The 22,366-nt window shown below is 33.9% G+C and overlaps 3 protein-coding genes across 19 annotated transcripts in view; 2 read left to right on the top strand and 1 right to left on the bottom strand.

Annotated features, from left to right (window-relative positions):
• The window catches only part of LOC128207564 (lysophospholipase-like protein 1), a 220,332-nt gene that overhangs the window by 158,415 nt on the left and 39,551 nt on the right, over window positions 1–22,366 (top strand). The window lies entirely within an intron of this gene.
• On the top strand, window positions 2,047–3,550 carry LOC128207563 (uncharacterized). The gene is made up of 3 exons (XM_052910576.1): window positions 2,047–2,166; window positions 2,553–2,831; window positions 3,089–3,550. Exons 1-3 carry the CDS (start codon window positions 2,055–2,057, stop codon window positions 3,505–3,507), a joined length of 810 nt encoding a protein of 269 aa, XP_052766536.1. The 5' UTR covers window positions 2,047–2,054; the 3' UTR covers window positions 3,508–3,550.
• The window catches only part of LOC128207557 (tubulin polyglutamylase TTLL5-like), a 43,163-nt gene continuing 30,597 nt past the window's right edge, over window positions 9,801–22,366 (bottom strand). For 10 of the 17 annotated variants that reach the window (XM_052910555.1, XM_052910543.1, XM_052910561.1 and 7 more), the window contains 8 exons: window positions 21,810–21,854; window positions 19,978–20,022; window positions 18,485–18,571; window positions 17,305–17,328; window positions 15,803–16,431; window positions 15,095–15,243; window positions 14,760–14,830; window positions 9,801–12,117 (listed from right to left, as the gene is read on the bottom strand). In XM_052910555.1, coding sequence (XP_052766515.1) covers window positions 12,104–12,117; window positions 14,760–14,830; window positions 15,095–15,243; window positions 15,803–16,431; window positions 17,305–17,328; window positions 18,485–18,571; window positions 19,978–20,022; window positions 21,810–21,854 — 1,064 coding nt within the window. In that variant the 3' untranslated portion in view covers window positions 9,801–12,103. Of the gene's footprint in view, window positions 12,118–13,788; window positions 13,801–14,759; window positions 14,831–15,094; window positions 15,244–15,802; window positions 16,432–17,304; window positions 17,329–18,484; window positions 18,572–19,977; window positions 20,023–21,809; window positions 21,855–22,366 lie in introns of all 17 variants that reach the window. The other 7 variants (XM_052910544.1, XM_052910545.1, XM_052910551.1 and 4 more) reach the window with 7 other exon arrangements.

Below are 22,366 nucleotides of genomic sequence, written 5' to 3'. Positions count from 1 at the left end.
ATATAAGACTGCTGAAAACATTAATTTTCTAACGGGAATATGAAAATCTGCGCTCTGATCTATTGTCAGCAATCTTTTATCGGTGGTTTACAGATATTTACGCCAAAATTTGCACTTTCCAAGACAAAACATAGAAACGGTATATCTGTGAGAGTTCAGCTTTTAAGTGAAAGCCAGGCTAGTGTGAAACATATAGTAAAATAAAAACTGTGGTCTCATGCCTGATATACATACAGTACGATAACGATAGTGTTACAGGAAGGAAGTCCAGACTATGTACATTGGAAGAGTTGCTCGTCAGACTTGATTCATTGGATCGACAGGTGATGTCGTTACCTCAGGTAATTGAGAGTTTGAACTACTTTCAATGGTATAGAAGTAGTGGGCAACATGCTAACGAACATGGTACTCGGACCGGTGCATTAGGAGTATTCACAACAAGATTTGCTTCATCCATACGCCATTCAATTTGGCTTCAAGTTGAACATTTCTGTCCCTACATATTTTCCTACGACCATCACCGGTCTATGATAATCCATTTACAAAATGATTATTAAAAACTTTTGAAATAATGCTACTTTTGAAAATAATATAGGTCGTTTATGCTTGGTTACAAAATCAATAACATCGCTCAAGAGATGTTGCTCTTTTTTTTTGCAACATTGGTGACCTCGTATTCCTAAAGATAGACGAACGAAAGCATCCATTCGAAGTGCTCTTGTTTACTGCAACCTTCTGTCGCTCCCTTTGCAAACAGATTGTCCAGCAGGTTTATATTTAGCTTAACACTGCGTACCAAAGAAAAGTTCTAAGTCGATTAATCAAATTTTATTTAAGCTCTTCTTCCTAACCCACCAACAGCGTCTTTAATTCGTGATAAAATAACCTTATCATATCAACATCAAGGCAATAAGATTTTCAGAAAATCAACATTTTTTTGCAATATCGCTTTAAATAGTTGAATAATTGACCTTTTCTTTTAAATAATTGAATCTTTTCATGATTTATTTATCAGAATAACGAAATATGTTTCTGCAATAAGGATCTGATTTTTCTCTATAAATTTCCATATTAAAAAGAAATTGCAATTATCACGTGTAAAGAATGACAGTACAGTATCTGCAGTAAACCTTTCATGTTCTGCAATATATCATGACACTGTTTATTTTTATTTTTACGTTTGGATTTGCTATTGAGGTAGACCTTTTTAAAAACAAAGTCCAACACAGAGAGTTCGTGAAAAGTCACGATGACCGCCAATACAAATTTGACAGCCATATGACACAGTGCATGTTTATTGTTGATTTTTTTAAATGGATACATGAGACGTATTCAAGAATTTACGTATTCGTTGAAGTTAAACGGAGAAAAGCAAAACGAAAAATCCGTTTCGGAAGCAGCACTTCCCAGTATGCATTTCCAGTGCGTCAACATCAACGAATGGACGGCTTTAATTTGATAAAAAGGAGATTACCACCATACCACACAGTTGAAACTGAGAAGGACACTTGTCGAAATTTGCTTTTACATTGATGATGATTATATAATATAAGACCTGTGGACTTACAGATATTTGCCTGTTATTTAGACTACTTGCACGTACTCTTTAGGTATATTGAAATCAATGACATTACATTAACACTGCAATATTTGACACAATCTGCTTTTTAAAAGCTATTGATTAAATTTTAAAAATATGTGTTCATACTTTATCTTATTATTTGTATGCTGTGGGTTTTTTTAAATTTAAATACATGTGTTTGCATTTATGCTATGCATTTTAGGAATTAATATATTGGCCATCAACAATATATGATTACCTGAATGTAAATGGCCCAAGGCAGAATGTCGATTTGCCAATAAACTTTTAAATCCTGTCACATAGCGGTCCAAAACATCAAGATGGATACTATAACGGTGGATTTTACCTTTATATATGTCTATATAAAGTGACAGAGATAGCTTGTCTGTGACAACCAAATATGTCACCTAATTTACAGATAAGAACAATCTGCTTTGTTGTGTGAACGTATTGCCAAACCAACAGAAAGAAAATGAGGGCTTTCTTCGCTTTCTTGTTCACTCTGTATAACATGCATATGGTGAAAGGATTTGGAAATGTTCTGAGTTCTCAGGATCTTAAGTCAAATGATCCTTTAATGAAAGGTACGTCTTTGGTTTCGGAGAGGTTCCTTAAAACGATTTAATAATATTGCTTTATTTGTTTGTACTCGATTTGTATACTTTCCACTTGAACTTTTGCACATGCGCCTTATTTGTCACAAATACCGATGTAAATGTCAATTAAATGCAGTAGGTAGAAAGTAATATACTTCTTCAAACAAGTCAATCAGACCCAAGTATTTCGTGCACTTTATTTTGTTTATTAGCATACATGACTGAGTGGATTTGTTAATGGGACTGTGACGTCATACATAATGATTTACATGTACTTACCTAAGTTTCAGCGGCTGTGGTTTTCGCTCCCTTGGACTCATTTAAGTTAATGTACAATGCATAAACTATAACCTAAACGGAGCGTCTTCTTTCAGCTTTTGTTGAAGAGCTAGTGGCAAATGCTCTTTCTGAACTAAGGACAACAGTTGACAAACAAGCAAAGACAATATCTAAGCTTCAATCAACAGTAAATCGCCAAGTGACCAAACTTACCAATCTCCAGTCAGCCGTCCGTCGTCATGAAGCTATGGAGATTGAGTTATTGCAAAAGCTCAGTCGACAAGAAGCGAGGATAGCTGTACTTGAATCAAGCCGTGCGCCACAGGAACACGCCAATACGTCTGTCAAATATACAGCAAACAACGGCATCCAGCGTAATTATAACTCATTATTATTTTCTAAGCAATGCGATCGATAGGCTCAGCGTCAGTTCAACACTCGTATGATTTTTTCTTGTTTCGTCTACGAGTATCGTCTCTGGCTAACCATACGCTTTGTTTTCATTTATTTGCATATGTTGCTACACCACTTCCTTAAATGGTTGGCATACATATTGAAATAAAATTTACGCATAAATCAGTAATTGTGGATAAAAGGATAATAAACATTTTCTTCTTCTTTTTACTTTCAGGCATTCGAAATGCGCCGGATATTCCGGTAGCGTTCACTGCCGTCAAAATGGCCAGCCAGGCAAACATTGGCGTCAATCAGAACATCTTATTTGACAACGTCATCCTGAACGAGGGCAACGGCTACCATTCACAGCATGGCATCTTCATTGCTCCAATAAATGGGTTATATTTGATAACTGCAACTCTCCTTCACAGTCCCATAAATCAGTACTTCCACGCTGCGATAATGCACCAGGGAAACGAAATAGCGAGGCTACATGGTACCATTAACATCTATGACGCGTCCACCCAAACAGTGATTCTTAGGGTCACTGCTGGTGAAGAAATATGGGTACGATCTGTTGACTATGTAAATGAAAACGTCGTCGGAGGTAGATATTCTTCCTTCTCAGGCTACTTGCTCATGCCAACAGAATAACTCTCTGTTTCTGTATATACATAAATAAAGGGCGAAAGAAGTTTTCCTCCATTGAGCATGATTTCTATCATCGAAAACCTTTTAATTTGGAGGAGAACACAAATGTTTTCCACCCTTGATGATCACATCCATAAATTTAATATTTTTATAAAAATAAATTTCACTTCGATAAGCAAGCTTGGAGCACCTTGGGGCCCAACATCTTCTAGTTGAAAAATGGTATATATTTCCCCATTTTGACATTTGATACCCTATAATAAAATAATAATAAAAAAACCAACAACATGGAATCATTGTTTGTGCTTGTTTTATAATTGTGTTTGTTTATAATTGTATATCAATCTTTCATTATTTTGAGAAAAAGAGCTTTAAGTAATAATGCGTTTAATTTTTCCAATATGAAGTGGTTACGCGTAAAATTTTCAAACGATTTCAAATTTCACTAGACAAAAATGTCGAACATGAACCATCTCCATAAACGACATTATAATAATAAACACAGCACTTGTTGCAATGACAAGCAAAACAACTGTATTAAATCATCATCTCAGGACATCTCTACGACAAAGTACCAAGCATGTCTTATTTGAATTATGAATTCCCGCGTTTGGTCCTGTTTTATTCACATTTTATGCAAAAACAATACATTGTTTTAGACGTTATCATAAAAGGAACATGTGAGCGTTAACATCTTCAGAGCACATATTAGGTCAACTTTTCGTCTGTAATATTGAATCATCTACGTAATGGTCCAATTACAATGGTTGTGTGTTTGATCGCAGGGGACACATCCGTTGTTCGTAAGATTTGATGTCTGTATCTGACTTTAGAGAATTTGAACTATTTTCATGTTATGATAATATAAACACTGAAACCGAAGTAATATTTCGCGACATCACGAACGTGGTACTCGGAACTCTGCGTGCGTAGTATTTATATTTGCACAGCCAAGTTTCCGCAGTTCATTTGTGGCAAGAGTAACTCCGAAATGGTTGAAAATGTCTGGCAGATATAGATTTTGCCAGACGGATTTATTTTTTAAGTTTTAAATTAGGAAAAAGGTTTGTAGAGTTTAAAAAGCGATCACAAAGTTGGACGGCAATCGCCCACAATAAAATGTATGCAACATATAAGCGAACTAGATAAAATAGCATGGAGGCTGGAGGGGTGGTTCGCGGTTGATAAAATAAATTTGTAAAACTTCTCTGAAAAGTTTTCGCTGCTGCGCATCCAAAACGAGGCTAATTTATGACAGAGGTTATGTTGCACTAATTAATGTGCGGTTACACTAAACTTATTTATGTTGCGATATCTCCAACCTCCAAGGCCAACATACAATGAAGAAAATTATAATAATATTATGTCTCACAAATATAAACCACTTTATAAATGGCTTATAAAGTATGATTTTATATTTGCCCAGCCAAGTTTCCGCAGTTCATTTGTGGCAAAAGGGAAAAGGAAGAGTAACTCCGAAATGGTTGAAAATGTCTGGCAGATATAGATTTTGCCAGACGGATTTATTTTTTAAGTTTTAAATTAGGAAAAAGGTTTGTAGAGTTTAAAAAGCGATCACAAAGTTGGACGGCAATCGCCCACAAACACGTCCAACCAAGGAAGCGAGGCTGTGCAAGTACCGAAAAGAGATGTGTTACCAACTATGTACAAAAGGCTGAATGAATAATATGGAAACAAACGTGGCCACACCCCAATGGCCAGGATACTAGATTTGCTTGGTCGATACGCCATTAAACTTTGCGTCAAATTGAAAAGTATCATCCTCATAATTTCCTAGGATCATGACCCGTTTACGATCTTGCTTTTACGAAAACAATATGAAAAGCACGATATCTCCTTTTGAAATAATATAATACATGTAAATCGTTTTTGAGTTAAGCAACACACCCAGAAGCATCGCTCGAGATAAAATGGTTTATTTTTACTACAAATATCATGGTAGTTTAAAGCTTACTGAGTTGTGAAAATGCAAACTTTATGAAACGCATTGAAGGACAGCCATTTGTATGTAATAACATGAACACCATCAATAATGTATGCAATGGCAATACTATTGTTTTTTCAAATAAAACGTTCATTTTATTAAGTGGACTTCGAATTTTAGGTCAGTGATCAAGATATCTAACCATTTTAAAGAAAACAAAATAAAATGTGTTTTTTAGCAATTAAAGTATGTTATGATATCCAAACCAGGATAAATATTATCAGTGCTTTAGCTAAACTAGGAGCAGTGCACATTACGAATGTATCTTAGCTAAACTAGGAGCAAGTTACAAGTGTTTTTAGCCAAACTAGGAGCACACTACGAGCGTATCTTAACTTAGTAGGAGCACATTGCAATTGTTTTAAGCTAAACTAGGAGTGTTTTAAGCTTAACTAAATCAATTTAGTGAATAATCGTTGCAGGCGTTCAATATATTCACATGAATATTTGTACAGTTATCAGATAACTTTTGTTTTAAATTGTGTCGTGTTTTATCCCTTATAATTCTAATTTTAAAACAACAGCAAAAGGTTTCGGGTCGTTCCTTAATACTAAAGTGGATGGGGTCATTTATATGTCTTTTAAAGGCATTATCTTTCGTGAGCTATAAAACATATCCTTTTCTGCATGTTTGGTACGGTATACGGGCGTTTAGCACAGCTCAAAACAACTGTTGCATTGTGGCGTTCTCGTAGGCTTGGTCATAACTAGAACTCCGTTCAAAATGTTAACATAATGACATATCAGATCGTTTTGCACATGCTATCATTTATAATTTGAACGTATGAAGTATAACTCTGGCTTTAATAATGGTCAATCTCCTTGGTTATTTAAAAAAAAGTTATGCAAAAACTGTTTTATTTTCCGTAATAAAATACCATTTTCCGTCAAGAATATGCACAAGCAAAATAGTTGACATGCTTTCAGTGACACTGTGCACGTGTGTAGCAATATCCACAATGAATCATTTTCACCTGTTATCTTAAATAATTTAATGATTAAATAAAGCAAAACGTTCAACCTTAGCCATTCAATATATTACCATAACACTTTAAATACACATGACAGCAGTGACGCTATGTGCACGTAAAACAGGGGCCATTACTATGAATTAATAATCGTCGAGTAGTGCCCCCCACCCGATCGAACCGTTGGTAGTCGTTCGCAGTGCTCATGTTAGCTTCAAAGGCGTATTGCAAGACGGGTATAACTGAAGAGTCAAGCTTCCACCTTTCCCTTTACATGCAGAGTGTCAAGTAGGTTATATATTGAACGCTGCTTAGAAAATTTTCAATTCGATCACCGAATTTGTTCGCCCTCGAAACTCCTGAATTCAAAATGTGTAAGGTCATAATGACATCAGCATATTTGGAATATAAAATAAATATTAACTTTAAAAAAACAACAACATACTAAAATGAACAATTGTTGCAATGTCGCTTTAAATATTTCATGGAGAAATCTGACTTACATTTTATGTTTTGTTCTGTTTTTATCAGAATAAGCAAATTGCTTCTTCAATGTAGCCTCTGGTATATCTTTATACACTTTCACTGGAGTCGATGTGTGCGTTTTTATTCGAGCAAAACTAAGACGGAACTGAATCAATATAAAGGTTAGATACTTGCTTTCGTGTGAATTAGAATTGTTCTATGTCCTAGTTCATGATATCTCTTGAGGCGCTTGAATTATTTTGAAATGACTTGCAGGTCACGAATAGAGATCAAAGGTCACAGGACTATATTTTTTGCCTGCTGCACATCTCTTGAGCCGCTTGAAGGATTTTGAAATAACTTGCCACAAATGCTTACCATATTGTGACGATGAGCAGACCGAATGTTACAACCAGCTCGGTTGAAAGTGGTGGTCACACTTAGGTCAAAGGCCATATAACTAGTTCGTGTCAGCTCCATATATCGTGGAGACGTGGACCGTTTGAAGGATTTTGAAATAACTCGCAACAAATGTTTCCATATTTAGACGATGTGCATAGCGCAAAAAATCCGTCTTATTTAGCATTTTGTTATAACATTTCACTTGATGTGTTTCTTTGCAAATATTTTATCGAGTTGAAATGTTCATGACATTTCTGCTTCGCACATTGAAGAGCAAGTCTCAAATGCTCTTTTTAAACAAAGAACAACCATTAGTATAGCGAGGAGAATATCTGAGCTCCAGACAACAGATCACACTAACCAGTCTCTAGCCAACTCTTCGTCGTATGAAGCAACGGAGATTGAGATGTTGCAAAAGCTAAATCGACAAGACGCGAGAATATAATAAACTTGAACTAAGCCAGCATCACTGGAACACGCTAATACGACGATGAAAAGCAAAAGACGGCGTCAACTGTGAGTTATGATATTCATTTTGTTTGAATTATATGCTGTGCAATAGGTATTCAGCTTCCTCATTTTTTAAATAAAAATATCTTGTTTACGGATACTACACATTATGTATTTCATTAAATGTGTCTGTAGCTTTCACTGTCGTCAAAGTGCGATCAGGGGAACATCGGCGTCAGTCAGAATATCCTAGTTGAAGATGTTATTATGAACGAAGGTAACAACTTTCATTTCTTCGACTCTCGTGGATTTTTGCAGATTTTGATTTCACTCGGCTTGCGCCTCGTGAAATCCCAATCTGCAAAAATCCACTCGAGTCGAATACAACCTCCCAGATCAAGACGCAGTACTAATAACCCTTTTTATGACACATCGATACAGATGGTGATTCTGATGGTATGTGTTAGTGACAAAATTTGGGTACGAAATCTTGACTTTTGAAATTCTTCGTCACGAGATCAAGATTTTCTTCCTTTTCAGGCATGTTGATGCCAATGGAAATTAAGCGTACTAATAAGTTTAATAAAAGGCAAGGGAATCTTTCAAATAAGCATTAAGAGTCAGCATTATCTATAAAATCGAAAACCCCTCCAAGCATTTGAAAATTCCACAGACACTCTTGACAACTGGGACTCGAATCAAACTGAACAATGTTATCGAAATGTTTTAAGTCTAACAACCCAAGGTAAAAATAAATTGCATTGTAGTAATCCTATTTGTGAACAGTATCATATAAAATTGACAATGTCATTTTGTACACGTTTCTTTATCATGAAAACACATAATGGGCACACATTAAACGGTCGTACTATCCTTAGCACTTGCTAGATTTGAGTAAACTTCCCTCTAATGAAATTGTTCATGAAACATTAAGATAATAAAATTAATTAGAGCTGTCACATGACTATGGATGCGTCCGAATGCCGCCTGGGCACAGGAATGGCAAAATAATTATTTGAACAGAGGCCATAACTCCGTCAGACGTTGGTGAATTGTAACTAAAGAAGAACTTGACCTTATTTTATAGTCTTAAACATTTGAACATTCATTTTTTAAAACCAGTGTACTTGTCATAAGTTATCTTCCTGACACCAAATGTTGGCCAATTCTAAGATGAAAAGGGGCCATAATTCCGTAAAACAAGAGGCCCATGAGGCAGTGGTAATGTGCTGTAGCTACGTTTTAGAAGAAGCTAGTGCAATTGTACAACTTGTTTTAAGTTTCATTAATTTCCATCCAATTGGTTTCAACTTATGCTGCAGACAATGAAAAGAAACAAAGGGCAATAACTGTTTAATTGTTCAATATATAGTTACCGGTATGGCAATTGTACATTGCTTAACCAAAATATAAAGTTTATTTTGAATCCATTGAGTAATTTTGAAGTTACACTGCTGACAAGAAAAAGTAACAAAGGGAAATGACTCCTTAATTAGCTGAAATAGTGTTCTTGTTCTTGTACACTGCACTTCATACAATGGTAAAGCATAATAAGAGGAAGTTTATTAAATTCCATCCTGAAGATTTCAAGTAATGCCCTGGAGAAAGACAATAACTCTGTAATTAGGTGAAATTAAGTTATTGGTCTTGTACACTGCACATCCTCTAATGATGCTGCTGCCGCCAACACCTGATCTGGGGCCATATTTAATAACCAACTAATATCTAACTTCAGTTTAAAAGTAGAATCAGAGTGTTTTGATATGAATGAAAAAAGTACTGACCAATCAACTGAATGGAATCACTGAAGCACATCTAAGGATAAGAATATATATTGAATATTGCTTCTGGGTGGAAGATCCGTGGTCTAGTGGACTGTCAATCCTGGGGTCACTGGTACGATTCAGGCCCGAGTGCAAGTATAAGCTTACACACCAGTTGAAGGGTTCTTAAATTGTATGAAAAAACAATTTTTTTATTTGAAGGACGGCAGAGTTTAAACATGCTCATTTTTCATTATTTATTCATTTAATGACATAGAATTTCAATGGTATCACAATCAAGGGAATTTATTTATTAAGCAATAACTTTCAAACAAGACACAAATAAACTGTGTTTTCCCTTTCAAAATACCATGCACTTTGTATTACAATTTGGCTGCTTAAATTTTTTTCAATTGAATTAATTAAAATAAAATTATTAAAATCAACAGGAACATGCATATATAAAGATAATTATAATTCTATAATCTAATTTCATATGATATATCTACACAAAAAGGTAAACATTCTGCCTTTTATAATAGCTTTTAACACATTCAAATTCCAATTAAATGCAGCCTAATCTTTATCATCTAGAACACAGTCTAATTTGACAATACATTTTGAGTTTAAAACTGAGTACTACCTATCACAGCAAAATAATGTATGCTTGTAAAATAAATAAAAACACAAGAGCACCACAAACGGTTTCCAACACTCGTCTAAGTTGTTTGGTTCATCAAGGGACATAACTGAACCAGTATTAAAGCCAGGTGTGGAACTGGCTACACATGCGTTTATTATCACAGTGTTCCAACATTTGGCCCTCAGTCATTTAACATCTCTCAGATATTTTTAGAGTAATGGCTGGAGGTAAAAGATTTTGCACTGCGATGACAATGATGACAACAATAAGGCTATGACAATTACTTGTTTGTTTGGTTTTGTTTTAAAAACAGACAAGCTTATCATAAATAAAATGTATATAGGAATGTAACATGTCATGGTAGGATATGTGAAACGGATTAGCTCAGTTTTATTGAAAATTACATAAATGAATAGACATTTTTTCTTAAATATATCTTTTCCCTTTTTGATATCCTGTTGAAATATTTAGAAAGCAATTAACATAGTTAATGAACAAATATGATTTTTTCTTACAAAGAATAAGTCTAATGGTCATGATCCAATCAAGTGTCTCTAACAATCATGGGAAAATTCTTAAACACATCATACTAAAATGTCAAGCAAAAGATAAATGTACAATTTCATCACAAGAATACATGAAAAATATGTGTTTTGACTATTGAATGTGGAATATGGCAGGATTTCTTTTTTAAATAAAACAAAAAAAATGCAATGTTTACAATGTGTACCATAATAACAAACTAACTGCATCACCTAATTCATATGATATTCTCCCCTTTAAAACTATTTTCAAAACTGATCTCGAGCTTTTTAATCAAAACAAAATTAAAAACCTTTCATTTATAGCACATTGTAAAAATCTTAATTAACCCTTAGGCTGCTGATGGCGATTTTAAAGGCTTTGCAAACAGCTTGGAACCAGACCAGGCACCGAGTAACTCGGCGCCTGGTCAGGTTCCAAGCTGTTTGCCATTCAGTCAATGTATCCCCAAAGTTTTAAGTAAATTGAAAGAAATTTAGAATAAAGCAGACGACATTTTTGAGCAGACGACAATTTACCCAGCATGCAAAGGGTTAAAATAAATTATATACTTCCACACAAAATATAATATAAATCTAAATGACTTAGAATGTACATAGAATAATATCACAGCTCTACAACCCATCCATCTATTTTAGACAAAAATGGCAAAAACTATACAATTCATACATACATAGATTTTCTTTGCAAAACTTCAGAAAAAAAATAAATTTCCCAAGCAAGGAAGCAAAATCCAATGCCAAAATAAAAAAAAAAAAATATTTTGTTAAACAAAACCTTGAGAGATCTTTAAAGTTTTTTATGCTGGTTAAGTCAAATAAAGTTCCATAAAAATACCAATTTCAAAAATGAGTAATAATTGAAAGACAAAATTTTAAAGCTTTTAAAAATGTTATCACTGTTACAGTCAGCAAAACTTGGATACTACGATAGTGGAATATCAACTTTCGATGCAGGATGATTGTTTAGAAAATTAAAGTAAAATTTTATTTCCAATAAAAACAGTTATGAACGTATCATTATTAAACCAAAACAAAAACAATTTAAATTTTGACTAAGACCTTCATAAACTATACAATGACACAAATACCACACCTGTTGTGCTTTGTTCCTTTCTACTAACCAATCACAATCAGTAAATGTGTCACATGACTGAAAAACTCTCCAATCGAAGAATTCAAAAATATTAAAAAAATATATCTGATCAATAAAAATGACCAAAGTCATGCCTCAATTTGTTCAATCCATTTTGATTCTGTGTCTAAAATGCTTCACATCTTTTATCCATTCTGGAAAAAAACACCAGACGGCTGAAACGGTCCTATGCTGCAACATGGCCACAGTTTATCCATCTGCGGGACTACTCCTTCCATCCTGAAAACATTTATTTTAAATGAATATATAAGATCTATTAAAGTTTATAAAAATACAATTTAATAAAAATAATGAGAACAATTTAAAGTATTAATCTACCTTTAAATTTGAGATGGAAAATTGAATGATCATTTTTTTTAACACATATTATGGCATACATAGTAAAAAAATAAGTTCTACTTACCAACCAATGTTTAGTTTCTGTCTTAATTTGTGAAAGTAATGATAAGAATACCATTGCCACTAGTGATAGAAATTCTACTTAAACTAAAACTACCTTCACGAAAAACCATCTCCGAGTGTATAATGATCTATAAAGCAATTACCATAAGTCATATGAATACGTTTACGGTACTTAAAGCATTTCTTATATGATAACTTGTGCTTCTGGTTATTAAAAAGAAAGGCATGCAAGGGTTAATTAAACAACTTCAAATGTCTTCGAAGTATACAAGCTAGTATCATTTACAAGTTACAATATGGCTTTACTCCTATCTTCACAAGTATTAGTGGTCAAAATTATATTTTGACCATTGGGATAGCAGTATTTTTAAATCTGCCAAATGATTATTTTTGTAAATAAGCTGCCAGTCGTTTTTGATTTTAATCAGGTGAATTGGTATATTTAAGCAGAGGTTGGGTCAGTAGATAACATATTATCTTGAACACTAAAACAGTTAAAGGCTATTGGTATGTATGTATCAAATGAATTGCTTCATGTGATGCAGTACTACTAACAACCTTTAACCATTACTTAGTATGAAATGTTAACAGCCATATAAATAACAAATATCATCTGGGATTTAATTTAATGACATATGATTTTGGGACATGAATTATGGTACAATACTTTGTTCACTAAACTAAAACACCAAAAGCACCAACATTAAAAGAAACACACACAGCCAAGAAGTTACACAATGAGCAGTTTGGGCACAACTACTTAAAAATACTTCTACAACATACTTGATGTCTCCTCCAAGTTATAGAATTATCTGCTTAAAAGGAAAATATGCTTAAATTCATTATTTAGAAAAGAAAATATGCTTAATTTCTAATATTTTAATTCATTATTTAGAAAAGAAAATATGCTTAATTTCTACTACATAAAAGGAAAATATGCTTAACTTCAATGCTAAACAAGGAAAATATGCTTGAAATTGAAAATAAGCTTAAATTTCACTTTCAAAGGATTAATTGCTCATTGACTGCTAGAAAAGGAAAATATTAGGAAATTCTGCTTAATTTCAACGCTCCAATCAGAAAATATGCTTAATTTTACTGCTTCATGATGAAAATATGTTTAAGTTCACTGCTTTACATAGCAAATATGCTTAATTTCACTACTTAAGACAGAAAAATATGTGATTTGATCAAAGTTGAAAGATTTTGTGACAGGTATTTTATTCTTAAGATTACTTTAGAAGCTTACAAAAAACTACAGTACGTTTTCTTGTAAGTATATTATCATCTATGTACATGTATTGTATAAACATATAATTTTATGCTCAACTGTGCGAAATAGCAATTGGTGACTGCAACAATTAACCGCCAAAACGGGCGCCAATTAAACAAGCACATTAGTCTAGCTAGAAGCTAACATTGATGAGTATGCAACATTGCGACAACACAACAGAGGAAAATGAACTAGATTTAAAGCTAAAATCAAACCTTATCTGCTCTCTGGATAAAACATGAAAAAAAATGAAAATCACCTTCAAATGATGATTACAAAATATCTTCAAATTCATAACGAAATACATGTTAAGTTGTTTAAAAAATAGTGTTTTTTCATCATAAAAGAAATAAATGTGAAATAAACATAATGTTTATGATTTATGTACATGCCCATGTACAGGGTATGGGGATATTCAGCTTTTTTACCCTTTTCTATGGGTAAAACCCATATCATTAACACTTGCTCAAAATACTCCCCTACCCCTCACATCAACCCGAATAAACATGTATGGACCAATTTTCATGACTCATATTCTTCTGTTTAAAAACTTTTAATGGCAATGAAACTGATTGTTCTCTCTACTTTTTTCTACCTCTATCTTGTTAAACATTAAACTAGCACACAAACATTCAAAGTTAGTTTCCAAACAAAAGTTCTGTAATTGTTTCCAAAAAAATTATATTCCTACACCTACATGAATGCACTCCTGTTGGTCATTTTTGGGTGAGCTTTAGCCATATTGATGTTCACAGTATGCACTTTAAAGGCCGAAAAAATTGAACCCCCAGAAACTATTCATTTCAACTTCTGAATGGGTAAATAATAAACAAATAGTCTTTGTATATTTTAACAATTTACAAGATATCTTAACATTTTTGCATAATTTGGCATGACCAGACCAGTATCACGACTGTTGACATCAAGGTCATGATAATACCTGGACTTTTTTCATTGGAAGAGACTGAGGGCGTTTCATCATGGATTTGAGGAGCAGTTTTTGAGCCAATGAGAGATTTTCATCAGCAACGCAAAAACATTTCATCTATGTACAAAACTGTCCTAGAAGTCATGATGAAACTACCCCAAAACCCCGCTGTATTATAAATTAATTAAGTTGACAAAAGGCTTAAGCTTTCCCAAACATGTTTAAGTATACTTGAACTAATTCAAGCCAAGTTCTCACCTCCATTCATAGCTGGTTTGGTGCTTGAGTAGAACTGGAAATTAAGGGCTGTCTCGTCCGGAACATTTCTCCTGAACATATCAAAGTAATAACATTTAGTTGTATTCTGTTGTTTACAAGTAAATCAACAAGTCAGATGCATGTAGCTTTAAACAATTCAGGCCCCATTATCACAAAAATACTCAAATCATCTCAGTCTCAATTTCAACTCATTTTACCACATAATAGCATAGTATGATTCAAAATCTTGTATGTTTTAATCTTTTAAGACACCCATTTTCTCTCTTGAAATATCAATACAAGGTAATTAACAGAGATTGAAATGTACAGCTAACCTGGGCACTCTGTGACTGTAGTGGGCGCTTACTGCCTTCCTAGAGCTTGGCTTCATTGGAGGTTTAGGGGCGTACATGGGAACCATGCTGTTCTCAGACTCTGGACGATTCAGGGACTTCTGTACTGCATGAGCTTGTGCTATCATGGCCTAGAAACAGAAAACAAAGAACTGAAATTAACTTACAATATCATATGTTTGACCATTCTGTAAGAACACAGTTATATAAATTTCTATTAATAGAGTTATAATCGTGACGGTACGATGCAAGCCAGAGCAATCATGGCCGGGAGCAAACGATATTGCGAGGACTATTTTGTCCAATAATGGCACACACTTGATAAAATAATTATGGACTGTTGTTGAGGTAAACATTTGGGTCCGGAAAATTGTATAATTCGTACATCTCAAGAATTGTCTATTATTTATAATATAATATGATATACTAGTACTGTAAACATCTGCATGTAAATATTGACCAGCTTTAAGGAAACAGTTAATTGGTTGCTTAAAATATGGGAGATAATTTTTAATCAAGAGTTTTATCTTTTATTATTATGAACACTTAATGAAAACCTGAATTCTTTGCTAAAATTTGCAAAACTTAACCCACACCAATGCTAAGGAAATTCAATTAAAGACAAACGCTTGTCTTTTCCTTTTAAAAAAATAAAATAAAAACATACGACACCACAGAAGTGCCATTCACCTGGTGTTTGGCTTTGCTCTGCTCCAAAAGCACCTTGCTCTGTTGTTTAAGGCTCTGTTGCTGTACCAATTGATACTGCTTGCTTGAGTGTGATGGAGTGTGGTAGTTTTGGGGTGTTACACCGGTCACCTGACTGTAGGCTTGTGCTAGATCATTATGCCAGGCTGTGCTGGACTCACCGATAAAACTGTTAAATGTCGCATTGGCACTTTGTAGGTTTATATTGGTTTGCTTTCTCCTTTGAGCATCAATGGTTTTAAGATCTATGGCTGACTGTCCACGTTTTTGAGCACTCCCTGAGGGGGGTCTATTTTTAGTAACATGTTCCTCTACAGATATGATCTTGGTGGTTTCTGATTGGTGGTTATAATTAGAATCACCACCACCTCTGTCATGTGATCTCTGATCATGTGACCCTGAATAGGATGAGCCTGAATGCTGTGTAACAGAACCATTTTCGTAAGCAGACCAGTTACGCTGGTTTTCCCGAGGCCCGACGGCAGAGCTGGGACGACTGGAGGAATCTGTCGGGACTAGACTTGTGCTGTTAATAGCTGAATATTGTCGCGCTTGTTGACGCATGGTGAGTCGCTGGAGTGCGTCTGATATCACTTTTTCGTTGTATGGATCTGAAAGACAAATGGTTGATAAAATATGAAACGATTAAGAAAATTATAATTCATACATGTATGTATCAGCGTAAAACTTAAACTCCTTATTAAATGTTTTTTAGAGTAAATAAGCTAGCTAATAGGAAACAAATGTTTTGATAACAAACAATCAGTAAATCGTGCATGACATTTCTTCATCAGGGCACCTTTTTTGCACTAACTAATGACAGATCAAATTAGTACACATACAGGAAAGAATCATCACATAATAATACATCTAATAAAAATAACTTTTACATATCAGCAATAGAAAAATAATCCAAGAAGCAAGAGCAAGCATTTCTAAAACATTATTACAGAGATAAGGGGACAAAAGACTGTACATGTAGATCAGGGCCCGTAATTACTAATGTCTTGAGTCTGCGTTGAGATTCAGCCTCAGTATACATGTATTTTCATTTTAAAAGTGCTCTCACAAAAGCAATAATTTTAGTTATTTCTGAATCTGTTAAAAATGAACTGTTCTACAATCATGTCCACAGCTTTCGTCAAAAACAGTTATATTAAAGATGGTTTGAAACATTTAAGAAATCAGTTTTCTGACCCTGAGTCTAAAACTCAGACTCAAGACATTAGTGAAGATGTGGCCTTAGCTAAATAGTGAGAATGGAAGAACAGAACTCTGATTTTTCTCATTCTTGTGTTGAGTAAAATTCTGTGCGATAAATTATTGTATGCCCTTTTCTGCAAAAAAAAAACCTCATTCTGCAATCACTTTATTAAACTGCATCCACTTCTATAGAAAACAAAGTACCATGTTAAGCCCATGAAAAAATGCTACTAAGATAACTACTTTAAAATATTTAATAAAAATATCAATAAAAAAGTCACCATATTTGATCATGTATCTCCTTCCTGAAGTGATTCAAATACCATGAAGAAATCTTATACATTTTGTAACATAACTTACTATGCATTGTCTAAAAACATGACCAGGGTCTCATTTCCATAAAGATATTTGAGTGTTTCTATTCGACTACAAATTTGATTGACAATAACATTGAACAGAAAAATTGAGATATGCCTAATGATAAGGATAAATATTATATCTACAGTCCCAGAGTTTGAATGTCTTTAATGATTAGACAAACAAGAGTGCCACATAGCGAACACTAATTCTGATCTGATTTTTTTTACTAAGATCAACAAGGGGCATAACTCAACAATTATTAAAGCCAGAGTTATGGGCCTTGCTACACTTGTGTGTATTGTCTCTGGTAATGTGTGTACAAAGTTTCAAATGAATAACATAGCCAAGGCTATGACAATACCTTACATTGTTTTCTTTGGAAATTAGACAGGTAATGAAAACAAAGGGGCATTAAACAGCAAATATTTCAGTCTAACTAAAGGGAGTGTGTGGGCATTATCATGGTGAAAGCACCTACCAAATATCATGAGAATATCTTTAACGGAATTTATAAATGACAAAGGTTGCTTCTGGCCACAACCAACGTTCAAGTCCTTGACAATACTTGGATGTTTTTCCTTACAAAACAGAAAATCTAAAAACAGTAGCAAATAATCACAACAAAGCTGCATGACACATCATTGCGTTGGTACCTTTACTGTTACGAGCAAAATGTTTGCTAAACATGAGAGGACTTCTTTTAGGTGAACTATTATACTCTTCTTCAAAGCGCCCTAAAAAATTATCATGATACCAAATTTCAGATGTTACAATAGCAATAACACTAGGATTTTAAGCCAGCAGAATTGCAGAGGCACATTTTCTTCAGTTGGACATTATATCTAACTCCAACCCAGTGATGTCCCTTACACTTGCCTCATAGATAACTATCTGAACATATGACTTTGGGCATAATTACAGCCTAATGTTTGATGAGGTTTTCGATGCTTACAATTAATATTCCATTTGTAGCATTACCATTCTCATGTGATTTGGTTTCATTGATTATTTTGTCTTTCACAAAATCCTTGTACTCAGCTTGTCACTTCATTTCATTTCAATTTTTATGAGAAATTTAAAATAATGTAGCAATAAACTTACCCTGGAGATCAGGGGTGCTGCTATAGGCTGACTGGGCGGACACAGGGCGTGCCATGTTGGCAGAGGACGGACGAGATCTCAGCTTCTCTGAAAACACAAGATACTGTGTCATATACATCACATCTAACCTTTATTTCTATGTAAGTGGTTGTACTCCTTGCATAGTGAGTGTTGAACAAATCTACTTATTCTTGAAATAGTATTTCTAAAATAGTTAATAAATTCATGCCGCCAAACAATTCTTTTACTGCAAAAAAGATCATACAGCTATAGCAAATTTAACTATAACAAGTTTGATTTATACATTAAGCTCAAAACTTAATAAGATATGTAAAGAAAAGCTCAAGTTTTGTAACCTTCAAAACAAAATTAAAACCATTTAATATGCATAAAATAAAATCTATTATGAGCTGTTTAGTTGCAAATTTTTATCTAAATGTCTCGGCAAGATATCTTAAAAAAAATAATAAAGCAGGGAAATAGAGATTTACTACAATGGTTGTCTGGCTAAAATACAAAACAGTCCTTCCTGTAAAATTCACATCTAAACTAAAGATACGGGTACCAAAGCATTTAAAATAGTTTGCAATAATATTCAATGTAACACTAATATATTAATATTTTTGTGCAAGAGTGACCTATAAGGTATATATGTTTGCTAAATACAATATACAACTATTCAGATAAAAGAAAATAATCTTTCAGCGATTTGAAGCAACTGCAAATAACAAAAATGCGTATTTAAAACAATCGCAAAGATATTTTAATGCTAGTAAAAATCCAAGCTCACAGATCAAAGCAGCCAGCTAAAACTAGTTTGTACTAAATGTTTGAGCTCGGGAGAGCCAAAAGCTGATATGAATCACTCTCAAGCCCTGCTCCTGGATTGAAACCAGTACTGGTGCCCTTTTTCTGAATCCATGAGAAGGTAATAAGTACCAGTGGACAGGATCAAACCAACAACCTCTTGGGTGAGAGGTGGGCACCTTTTACACTAGACCACTGTCACCCTGGTGGCAATCAAACCGAAAACCTCTTAGGTGAGAGGTGGACACCTATACCAGTAAATCACTTTCACCCTGGTGGAGATCAAGCCCACAACCTCTTGAGTGAACGGTTTACATCTATACCACTATATCACTCGCACCATAGTGGGGATTAAACCCTAAACCTCTAGGGTGAGAGGCGGACAGCAATACCACTATACCACTCTCACCCTGGGTAGGATCAAGCACACAATCTCCTGGATAAGAGGTGGACAATACCATACCACTACAACACTCTCACCCTCCAATAAAAAAAGAAAAGTGATTTTGATTGTCTAAAGCATAGCATAAAACGAACCTTTATAAATAATGTTTACAATGGGATTCTGCTTTTAAGAAAATGCAAGGCAATGCATGGTCAACTAGTATGAACTACAAGCAAACAACATCTACAAAAAACATATCTATTTGAAGAAACAATGTTTCCCATGAACAAAATATTCCCACCATCTAACTCCTTCAGGAAATATGATTGTTTGGACGTATTTTCCACTGCAATATTTAAGGGAACATCTTACATACAGTTTACTAGCATTTATCTACTGTAGACATACTGTGAAATCATTAATGTTCGTGGGGCATTAATATTTGTGGTTTAAACCCTTTATTCACCCTTTCAATTGCCATGTTATGTACATAGTCTAGTTTATTTGTACAGCGTCAATATCCGTCTCACTGTATATCTTATTATCATTGTTTTGTTAATATATTATATCAGACTTTAACAAATAAAACACCAAATCATTTTAATGTGTTTTTATGAACCAAATAACTGAAGCACGTGCCTAAACATGTGCTGTTCATGAAAATCTCCAAGTTTTCAAGATGTGAGTGATGAGTGTCGGTTCTCGATTTTTTTCTTTAATGAAGTAATTAATCGATTACATTGGAGGTTACTGAGCTTACAACGTGACAATGTACAAAACAACGCATTCAATATACTTATTAAACAAAAACGTGTGAATAAATATTGAAATGAGATGATATTCAAAAGTGATTGAATTTGTAGACATCAGCAATCTTTAGGGATTGTTTACTCAAATATACGGACCTTCTCGGTGTTTTCACAGTTTGCAAAGTTCTTAATTGCCATTCAATGGCTTTGCCTATCTGTATTTATGATCAGGGTACATCTTCTTTTATGACCTTAATTTCCAATTAAATCGATAATTGATATGGGTATATGCACTAATTGGCATGTCGTACCACTTTAGCGAGTTTCATAAACTGAGTGACGTAGAAGATGGAAATCACGGGCCAGCGCATGGAGATAATGCAGATGATCTAGAACGGTCGCAATTTTGATTTATTTTTTTCAAAAACGAAAAACCACGAATTCAAGTACCCACGAAATTGTAATTTTTTGGGAAACCACGAAATTTCATGCCAACAAATATGAATGATTTCGCAGTAGAAGAAAAAGTGGAAACATTCAATATTACAATACATATTTGACAGACATGTTAAACAGTAGGATTCACATGAGTTTATCAAATAAGCTTCAAACTTTAAAATTCCTAATTGTCTATTAGAATATTTAATTCTTTACCACCAGTGTGCGTATACCACGTGATAAACTGCGTCATAAATGCTACGTCGGAAGGCAATATTTTGATTTGAAAAAAGACTTTAAACAAAGATAACGTCACTATTTCTACACCATTTTAAATGAAACAAAGCGCAGTCTTCGCCGCCTCAGTCTTTTACCAGAGTTTGATTGAGAGTTTAGTTTCTTTTAAACACTTCGACAAACTTCTTCACAATAAGGCCGTCTGACAGAGCACTGTCAAAACATGATTTTGGAAACAGGTGTGTCGAAGTGTTTGATGAAGCAAATGACTTTATCAAATTTTGATATTAAAACAAATGCAGGGCTCTTTAAGTGGCATAGACTGCCCTTTGCTTCATTTTAAATAGTGTTGTAAAAGAAAAGTTATCTTTGATTTAAGTATTCATTCGAAGAAAAATATTGCCTTCCGACATAGCATTTATGACGCAATTTATCACGTGGTATACATACACTGATCACAAATAGGTGTTAATTACAAGATTCAAAATAAAGGTGAAGTGATTTTAACTATTTTAGTAAAAACAAGTTCTAGTAATAAAAAACAAAACGATCTATCAAAAATTCATTACGAAATCAGTGTTCCAGCGAATTTACATGTATGTGATTGTGAACAATTAAAATGTTAAATTATTAATAAATGATAAAAAAGTTGAAATAAAGTAAATGTAATCACTACGTGGATTTTCCGTTGAAAACATCGAGTTCTTACCTGTGCCTAAATCTGTCACATCAATAGATGTTGGAGTGCATTGATCTAGTGAAATAACCACCAAACAAAAGATTTGAAAAAATAACAAAAATTACAAATAGTTTGACCTGGTTTTCTTCTTTTTGTATTGGATAGCTTTTATTTAATAATGAGGTTAAAGTTAATATCGCAAATTTACATTGTTAGATTAGGCCATACCAAATTGATTCTATGTTGAATGTCAGGTTCCAATATCAAAACCAACCACGAAAAGTCCCCCCCCCCCCCCACCCACTCCCTATTCTCTAAAACAAATGCCCCTCATAGCCTATTTCACCAGTAAAATAAAGATGATGCATCCTTTACAGTTACAGTCCATAGATCTACAAAACCGATTTGTCTTTTCATATGATGTATTTTTACTCGGATCATCGTTATTCTAAATATCAAACTCTAATAAATACAGTAATATTTGGTTGCTCTATTGACTTGGGTAAATGCCTTTTTTTCATTTTGAAGGCTGAAACCTACCCGCTGGATGATGCTAAACATAGAGTCAATTTGGCATGGGCATATGT

The sequence above is a fragment of the Mya arenaria genome, chromosome 11 (genome assembly GCF_026914265.1).
Source record: "Mya arenaria isolate MELC-2E11 chromosome 11, ASM2691426v1".
Lineage (NCBI taxonomy): Eukaryota > Metazoa > Mollusca > Bivalvia > Myida > Myidae > Mya > Mya arenaria.
The sequence above is the reverse complement of the archived record's forward strand: the minus strand, read 5'-3'. Positions and strand labels throughout refer to the sequence as shown.